Genomic DNA, 10,169 nt, shown 5'->3' with positions numbered 1-10,169 from the left:
TACTATAATTGCGCTCTATACTTGGGCCCTATTTATTGGTCACACACCACACCAATATGTACCAAGTTGCGGCACTGAATAGACATGTAGATAATTTACCAAAATGTGCCAATGTAAATATAATAATAATAATAATGTTATCGATAACCAAAATATATAAGTACAATAGTACAATAGAACAATAGTATTTTTTGTTTATTTAGATTTTGTGATGCTATAATATTGTTGATTACTAAAATATACGTAGGTCCTGAAAAATGTGATTTAAATTGTTTGTTTACTGAAACTATTAGGAAACGTTAATGTCCATTAGCAAATATTTAATAGGTACCTACCATGCGATTTGTCGTTATCTATGTCGAATAGTTAATTCGATATAGCTACGCGTTCGTGTTGTCAAGTCGACGCGTCGTATTTGTTTACACACAAAAGAGTTACGTTGTTCAATAAGAATACAAACTATGCCTATCATCAACTTATCCATTTTTCTCTCGAAGTATCTTTCGTAAATATAATATTTGAAAATATGTTGAATATAGGAAAACCATCGGCAAAAGATCATGCAGAAGTGGCTAAACATGTGAAAGCGAGACTTTTTGACGAAGAACGAAAAAAACGAATTTTCAATCCAACGACTAGAACTATTGGTGTAAGTTAAACATTATTACAATGGAATCTCAGTATCTTTTGAATATGATGTCGAATATTATTTTCAGTCCCGATCATTAAATTACTTCGGTAACTCGAAGTTTGGATATTATGTCGAATTTTTTCTTTTTTTTACCCCTTAAGACTTCAAGATATCGAGATTTCACTGCAGGTACTTATATAGGTACTTCTTGGTTCTTTTATTTTGAACATATATAGTCACTTGCACTAATTTGATTGTTGAATAATATTCTATACCTACTTACTTTTTATTTGTGATTAGATCGATAAAGATGCCCTCGATAGACAAGTCCAAGAAAAAAAAATACTTCGGGACCAAGAACAAGCAAGACACCAAGCGTATTCAAACAAATTGTTACAAGATTGTGCCACTTCGTTACAATTAGACGAACAGAATAAAAAAGTAATGCCATTATGTCACTATACGATATTTTAAGTTTTTAAGTATAATTATTGCACGATAACGTAGAAAAAAAATATATACTAAACTTCTTATTTTCAAAAAAGTGTGTATACAAATTATGCACAATTTCGTTCTAAGTACTTTAACATTCTGCTGTTAACTCCTTGCACACCGCCTATACTAAAATTACACTTAGGTACCGCATGCAAGCGGTACTTACTTATTTTGCATCATGTAGGTATTTAATAATTTATTCAGCCAAAACAATTACAATTACAATAAATTATGCGTTAATAATAGAGCTAATACGAATACCAACTGAGCTATAAGCTCGTATCTGGTACACGGAGTTCGTCGATTCACAATACGTTTTATAGTAAAATATTTATACAAATTAAAATGTGATTTAATTAATTAAACATACGAGTAACATAGTAAATATATACTTTAGAAACACAATTAAATCAGCGTTACATAATATATTAGGTACCTACATACTGTTATAAGACAACATTATGTTTAGGCATATATAGATTTTTATAATTTTATTGAAACACACAATGAAATATTATCATCGATATCACTAACTATTTTATTTATTGTCTTTTTTTATTTGGTTTTTAATAATTATATCAATGGTGTTATTAGAATGGCATTCAAGTAAACTTTTAATGTATGAATGAATGTACTTATATATTGTTATGGTATGAACAAATACTTGGTTTTTATTTTTCAACTTCCCCGAGAAGTTATAGTTATAATTGTATAATATTTAACTGGAAAATAGAATAACATAAAATAAAGCATAATAATTTATAATAATTTATATAATATTAACTTAAATTTAAATGTATATCATAATTTTAAGTGATGGATTATCAAATATATAGTATTTATTTACCGTTTGCATAATAATATAATATAATAAAATTGTTAACAAAACATTATGGCTTAGTGCAAAAGTTTCAATAATATCTTTATAATCAAACACAAATAGACATACCGGTTTAATGACGTATAATGCATATTATAATTTATAAAGGCTATAAACTTACTTTTTACTTTGTTTGAAAAATGTAAGTCTTAACACAATTTAAATCAATATTTTATTTATTAGTTTGCGTATTGTAAGAATCTTCCTAGACCAGCGTTTCTCAACCTGTGGTACGCGTACCACTAGAGGTACGTGCAAGATTCGAATGTGGCACACTAAGAAAATCTACGTTCATAAAAAAATGGAATGGATCATTATTCACAATAAATATTATTTGGTTTATTTGATATCAATAATAATATAAATAACAATTGTATATTTTATTTCATTTTCTTTTTATGCATAATATTATATTCGTTATTGCATATTATTATATTCTTTTTGTTCTTATATTATCATAATTTTGTAGTTCCTTACAAAATAAGTGTTCATATATTTTAAATAACATATTATTTTTTGATAATGAAAAAAAAAACTTTTTTGGTCAAGTGGTACATGACCATTTTCAAATTGTGTCGACAGTGGGTAATTGGATATACAAAGGTTGAGAACCTCTGCCCTAGACAGTAAGCCAAACTAAACCAAGGTAGTATATGTTATGATCTCAATTTATTTAGTCGATAAAACGTATTTCTCAGAATAAACTAAAAATATAAAAAATAGTCAATAACATTGTTTATGTGATTAATATAATATGTATGTTCCGAATTTAAGTATTGGTTATCATTTTAAATGCTTAGATATTTTGTAGAACTAATATTATAATAATATTATGTATATAACAACCTTATATTTAGTATGGTTTAAAATGAAATAAAATGCAAATAACACACATTTTCAATTATGAGGTTAGAACATACTAAAGCAGTCCCCAAATGTTTTTTTTTCGGATTTTCTCATAAATTGGTGATTGTATAGGTCTTTATCGCAACACGTTTGGGTGAATTTACCCAAAAGGCCAAAACAGAACATTTTCGGGCATAAATCCATACAACATATAGACTTAATATTTCTCTTTTTAATAGCATATTTGGCACAGAATATATTAATTATTTGCATATATTTGCAATAATAATTCCGAGCCCATTAAAGTTACCTAGGAGTCACCACGAGGAGGTCGGGTTAATACTCTTCCAAAAATTTTAAAATATTTTATTAAAGTTCTGATCTAATCTACTAATTTTTATATGATTAATTAATTTGTATTCGTTTAGATTAGTCTTCCAATATTTTTGTACAAATCTAAATTGTTCTTTAGTTTATTTTCATAATTTATTTGTTATTCTTCTTTCCAAACACGCACAGTGCAGTATAGGTACATTTTGTGAGAAAAACTTAAGTGCGTACGAAAATGTATCATTTGTAAATTTGTGGGTACATGATTTGGTTCTGTGAGTAATTTTAAATATTAGAAATACGAGTAAAAATTGGAATGCCATATCAGTAGTGATACTCATGATGTATTGTGCCTAAACGTATTACATCGTAGTATCGTACTAATTCACAACTAATTCACAATTGCTGAAATTGATTGCGAATAAATAATATTTCAAAAAAAAATTTGTTGGGATGAAACGAACCGACTTATAGAAGTAATTTATGTAATTTATGTAAATAATTTAATTATTTTTCAACTACTTACCTATCTATATTATATAGTTAAATTTGTAAGCATTATGTACTCAAGTACCTATAGTTATATAATAATATACGTTTTATGTAACTATATGTTGATAGAAACAAAAGGAAATAGATTTAGAGATTTTAGAGTACAGAAAAAAATATCAAGCCCCTGAAACACGTAGGGAGTTCGACATATACGACCCACTACAATGCAGAAAAGGTCAGCCAAACCGAATCGGCGACGATGACCCGAGAATCACATTGTCGTCGGTTCAACGGTACGTAAAATATATAATAATATGATGACACGAGTACCTAAATGAGATATTTTAATATTATATGTTATTATTAAGATTTGAAGGCGAGGAGGGCACGACGAAAGAACAAAAAGCGGAACAGATAAAACAACAGCGTGTGTGGTTGGAAATGCAAATACGCGAAAAAAATATGACTCGGGAAGAGAATAAAAATGTCGAACGTACGTGGCAAGAAACCGAACACACGACAGTTCAACGAGCGATGGCACTTGCAACGCTGGAAAATGAGTGTAGAAGAAAACTGATAGAAGCAAATTACCGGTACAACCAAGCTCTAGTGAGTGCTTTTTTTTCTGTTAATTCAATAACGACAACGCATCTCTAGAACATAAGACTGCAGCAGCCACAACTCTAAATTCATAAATTTTGAGTCACGGCTGCCTTCGAATAGTAAACAAAAAAAAGCTCTATATAATGCGAGACCACCACAATCAATATCGATATATCATTATTAATCTGTATAGCCACTAAAAATTTGTGTTAGTATTGAATTTATATAATTTTTTAGATAATTTTCAAAGCAAGTGAGCCATATTTACTTTATGACAGTACGCCAGTACATACATATATAATAAGTATATACGCATTTCAATTTGTCCAATTAATCACTGAATTCGAAATTCAAGACTTATTTCAATTGGTGGCGTTTTCGTGCTAAATAAAAAGTTTTTATTTAGCTTTATTAGTTCTTTAATTCTTTATTAGTTTATTACTTTTTATTTTTTGTTATTAAATTAATAATTATAATTTTAACTATTTATTAATAGGTTAATCTCTAATATATAAAGAGAAAAAAACTAATGTGATAAATAAAACTAAAAGACTATTGTTTGTGATTGTTTGAGTTGACTTTATTTTGTTTTTTGTTGGTGATGTTATAGGTACCTAACCAAAATATTTAAATTCCAACAAAAGCACTGACGGAATAATTATAATACACCCATGCAAAATAAAATATTTACTGAAATTAATTAAAAATGTAGAAATAATTATAAATATTGTCTATAAAATTAAAATTTGTTATATCCTTGAAATATTAATAATGTTAAACTTTTGAAGGCTTGGGGCATCGGTTAAACTTCTCTGATTATTTTTAAATATTCTATACGAATATAAATAATTTTTAGTATTTTTTACACATATAAGAACTATAGAACCCAAGTCACAAAATTTTAAAAATTTTAAAAATAACTACTAGGGTGGTTAGATTAGTTTCAATTGAACACCCTACTATCCAGGAAATAAAAATAAAAAGTTTCTGGGGGGTGTTTCTGTGGTAACATAAAAAAATTATCAAAATTTACCAAATTTACCAAATTTACGGTAAATTTACGTAAATTTTACACGGTAAATTACCAAAAAAAAAATTTACGTAAATTTTACATCTCTAATAAAAACTAATATTATCGTATGATAATGTCGAGTGCAAAACAGTGATATTTAGAGTTGAGTCAGTATTGCATTTTATTGTAATAATATTGTGATATCGCAGCTTCCATAGGAAATACTACTGTCTTGCGTGTTTATAAATATAAATGTTTTACTAAATTTGTTTAAAAAAATTGTGAAATGCTATAAGTCTAACTTTGTGGGTTTATATGAGAGTATTTCATAATACAATTAGAAAAAGTATATGTTTGTAAGTTTTTAAGTGTTTTGTTCCAAACGCAATGGTAAAGAACTATCTTTAACAAGTTAAGCGCCATGTGTACCATTTTTGATACATGGTGGATTTTCCATTCGTGCTAACCCAAAAATTAGTGAATATGCTTCATTTTTTACGGACCTAAAACTTTATGAAAACGTTTGATATTTTTATATTAGGTTATTATGTGATTATACAATGTGATTTTGTATCGGAATTGATGATTTTTATTCGTGTACTAAATATGGTACACGTAGAGCCCCCTGGGAATGTCTGATCCACAAATATAATTCGATAATTAATATTATAATTTCGTAAGTTAGGTAATATCGTTGAATAGTAATTGTAAATAATACTATTTTTGACTCTTTTTTTAAATTTTTAGTTCTAAACGCATAGGTAAAGAACTATCTTTAATTAGCCCTTTTCTCAAAACTAAACTTTTTAAATCGTGACAGACTTGTTCTATAACAGTGGTGAGCTCGACAGACGAAATGAACACGAATAAAGATTATATATTTTATTCAAATTTAGGCGTCCGAGCAAAAAATGAACAAAAGTATTATGGAAGCCGAGAGCAACGAAGACAAAATGGCAGAAGTGTACAACGCGATCACAGGAGACTTTTTGACGGAAAATCCCGAACTCGGGTTCAACAGTGCTTTAGGGCCAGGAAAAATATCGAAATCGCTCTACAAAGGATTAACGCCTGCCATGAAACAAGCGATATACGACGAACAAGCTAGTCAAAGAGCAGAACTTAAGGTATTATTGCACTTTCGTACAATTAAGAAGAGATTAAAATTACTACTGATCAACATAATATATTATTAATTTTATAATAATATACAAGGCGTAACAGATAAATTTGACAAAAAAAAAATTATATATGCTACTTAAACGTATGACAAAAATTTATAAAATTATATGATTACTAAATAATTTACGAGCTATACCTACTCATGTCAGCAAATTCCCAAAACAAATATTTAAAAATTTTATTACGTTCAAAATTGTTTTGATAATCAGATTCACAAGTTGGCTATTTTGAAAATATCCAAAAAAATTTAAATCAAATTTAAAAGTAAAAAAAATTTTTTTGTATAATAATGAGTAGCGCAAGTGACTATAAGTATAGTATATAAGTATAGTCACTTTTTATATAAATATAAAAATAAATTTGAAATATTGATTAGAACAAAAGTTATTCCAAAAGTCAGCTCTATCTGTTACACCCTCTATACCTACCTAGCTGTAACGCCCGGCGTTGCCCGTGCCAAAGATTTTATTTTATTTTTATAAATATATTTATACGCAAATGTATATTGGTACCGCATACATCTAGTAATAAAGTAATAATAAAAAAAACAATCATAGTTATAATAGGTATGTAACCAATGGTAGGTAATCACAAAAAAAAATTATTTTTTCGTGTGCTGAAAAAATCACACATTTGAGTTACCCTTTATATACCTATGGAGACTGATAAAACAAGCTATAAACACCCTCCAAGTTTCAAGAAATCCAATGACATAACTTTTTATTGAAACGGTCTAGTACCTAGTTTTTGAGATTATAATATTATATAATAGGTAACCAAATATCAAAATTATAAGTTTAAAATTATTATATCCGATCAATATTGTATTATAATCTGTGGAAACCATTTAAATTGAAAAAAATTAATACCTACTTATTTCTACTAATATTCTAATACAACAATTATACATAATATCACTATGCAACCAAGGTAACCATGTATACCTGTACAAAAGTCCAACTGAAAAAAGGACTTGTCAGTTTTTCTCGAATTTTGAGAAATTTTTTCTAATTTCTTTCTGTAAAAATCTCATTCGGAATATTAATACATTTTTATAAAAAAAAAAGTATTATTGTTCCTGCCGTTATCAATTGATGCGGTTACCAACGGACAGCTTTTCATTTTTATTTTATAGACTATAATTTGTAATTTTTATAATATCAATATAAGGAGATTTAAGGGAGTGATGTGTTTTACCAGTGGTGCATGGCATATTGATATAGTAATTACTGTGTACTAATAGTACTAGTGACTAAAGTGTACCTATAATTTTTTTGAACATTTTGATGTACATGATTCAAAATTCAAATGGGTAGTTTCTTAGATATTAAAATGTTTGTAAGTACTATGAGGATAATAGTCATTAAAATATGGTTTTACAAAAGTATAAAATAGACGTAATATTTGATCTAATATTTATTATCTATATTGATATATAACTTGGACCATTTATACAAATTATTAATTTTTATGGATTTATATAAATGATTACAATTTTCAATTCATCATATAGATCCCATAATTACACTATCATTCAACACAAAGTTGAATAACTCAAAAACTACTCGTATACATTTATATTCTGATACGTCAAATTTTCAGAAAAATTATCCACTGAATAATTTACAGTTGAAAAATTGGACACTCCTTAAGTAGTACAAAATATCTGAAGCATTTAAAAATATTTGTCTTTAGTGCATTTCAAAATTCCAAAAATCATATTTTGAATAACTGCATATTATTGAATAGATAAAGGGGTGAGCACGCTTGTTGAATCACTCTGTAGAAAATATTTTTATTTATACATATTATACATGCTACATATTATTTAATTTTATAAAGCCAAAATATTACGACTGTACTTACCTATTAGAATTTATTATTATTTTAGAAACTGGTCGGAGCGATAAATTGATCGATTTTACAAAATTATGTGCTTTTTTTCAAGAATAGGTAATACCTACTGAGAAGTGGTCTATATTATTTTCTTTAAAATTTAAATACGTAATTAATAATTTAAAATAATAATTCACCAACATGTCATCAATATACAATATGTAAAAATCTAACATTTTAGTCAATTTATAGAATAGCAATACCCAATTCTTGCCAGGATTTGAATTTGACAACAATTCATTTACTTTTAAATTAGTTTTGGTTATTTTTCTGATTAACTACAAATATAGTGATGTATGGAGAGATATAGTAAATAATATATAAGATTTTATGGTCTCTCCACCGATGAAGTATCCTTAATTATACCACAATGCATCAATATTATAATAATTAACAAATAAACAGAAAATAATAAAATTGATTTTATATAATTTCAGCTACGAAAAGAGGCATACGATAAACAAGAAAAAGATTGGGCCGATCTTTTAAATATACTGGCCAGGTGCGGCACACTCAATGATCAAGAAATGCAAAAGAAAAAAAGGTAATTATACCTAATACTCTTCTGAGAATATTTAGTTTTAATATTGAAACAAAAATGTGTGGTTACAATCTAAAACGTGGTATTGCATTTTATTCAAAATCGAGTTAGGTCTAACCTATTCGCTCTATACATAATAATATATTCATATTAAAAAAAATGGTAGTAATTAAAAAAAAAATCAATTTTGCTATATGTAATATTTTATAGTTTTAACCGGGTTTGAAAATGTGTTTTTTCCCCAAAATTTGATAATTTTTTTTAAAAATTTAAAGAAGCTGATTTTTGTTCACGTTCCTAAAAAAATTCGTTCATATTAATTTTTTTTATTTTTGAAGGAAAGAGTTCCGGCTTCGTTCCTACAAAGATAACTCGTTTCAGGAATCTGGTCCATTTAGAACGTGTTTTTTCTCAACACTGAATGAAAATTAATTATTTATAAATGTATAGGTACACATAATTTGATTCAACGGGAAGACATAACTATTCTAAATACAAAATTATACCTATTTTTCAATATTTTAGACATAATAGTGTATGCGGAAATACAGAAAACTAGTTTTATTTATATTTTTTTCCCTTAATTGTGAGAACAATTATGGATTTTTGCAAATTTGATATCTAATGTCCTAGTATTTCATTACTAATAAGTAGTTACAACTACAGATTATTTTGATGATTTTTTGAACTATCTAAATAATTCTATTATACAATATTAATTGATTGAGCGCTTTAAATTATAAATAATACCTATATTTCATTCATATATTTTTAGAAACTTGGAAGATGGAATAAAGGACTTCAACTTAGATCTAGCTAACGAACAGAAAAATAAAGAAGAGTTTTTGAATAACGTTTTGTATAGAACTAAAGCTACGAATGAATTTTTTGATCAGTTTAATAAAACCAGTCGCTAATACCTATATACTTTTAGTCGAGTGGAAAATGTATTATTCTTTAAGTATCACAATGACTCAATGTATCTGAAAAAATTTTTAAGTTATAATCGTAATATATTATGAAATATTGAACGCTGGTAAATATTAAATAAAACGCATTTATAATGGTTAATTATAATAAAAAAACACTCCTCCTACATCTCAGAAGTCTAAATTTAGCATGTTGCGGCATAGTAGGTAGGTTATTATAGCATTATAAAATTGATTAAATTTATTAAATTTATTATTTTTCTTTCTTCTTGGCACTTAATTTCAAAAAATAGTTTTTTTTATCACTTACGTACCTACCTATTATAATAAAC

At 26.9% G+C, this 10,169-nt stretch overlaps 1 protein-coding gene across 1 annotated transcript; it reads left to right on the top strand.

Annotated features, from left to right (window-relative positions):
- The first annotated feature begins 259 nt into the window (after window positions 1-259).
- LOC100158860 (RIB43A-like with coiled-coils protein 2) lies at window positions 260-9,949 on the top strand. Its single transcript, XM_001943185.5, has 7 exons — window positions 260-649; window positions 932-1,072; window positions 3,804-3,967; window positions 4,043-4,283; window positions 6,186-6,416; window positions 8,805-8,911; window positions 9,684-9,949. Exons 1-7 carry the CDS (start codon window positions 527-529, stop codon window positions 9,823-9,825), a joined length of 1,149 nt encoding a protein of 382 aa, XP_001943220.1. The 5' UTR covers window positions 260-526; the 3' UTR covers window positions 9,826-9,949.
- Window positions 9,950-10,169: the final 220 nt, after the last annotated feature.

This window comes from Acyrthosiphon pisum, chromosome A2 (assembly GCF_005508785.2).
Source record: "Acyrthosiphon pisum isolate AL4f chromosome A2, pea_aphid_22Mar2018_4r6ur, whole genome shotgun sequence".
NCBI lineage: Eukaryota > Metazoa > Arthropoda > Insecta > Hemiptera > Aphididae > Acyrthosiphon > Acyrthosiphon pisum.
This window is presented reverse-complemented; position numbering and strand designations above follow the sequence as displayed.

Coding starts and splice junctions, on each gene's coding strand:
- LOC100158860 (XM_001943185.5), top strand. CDS start 527: ATGTTGAATATAGGAAAACCATCGGCAAAAGATCATGCAGAAGTGGCT. Junction 4,284..6,185: donor ACCGGTACAACCAAGCTCTA/GTGAGTGCTTTT, acceptor ATTCAAATTTAG/GCGTCCGAGCAAAAAATGAA. Junction 6,417..8,804: donor GTCAAAGAGCAGAACTTAAG/GTATTATTGCAC, acceptor ATATAATTTCAG/CTACGAAAAGAGGCATACGA.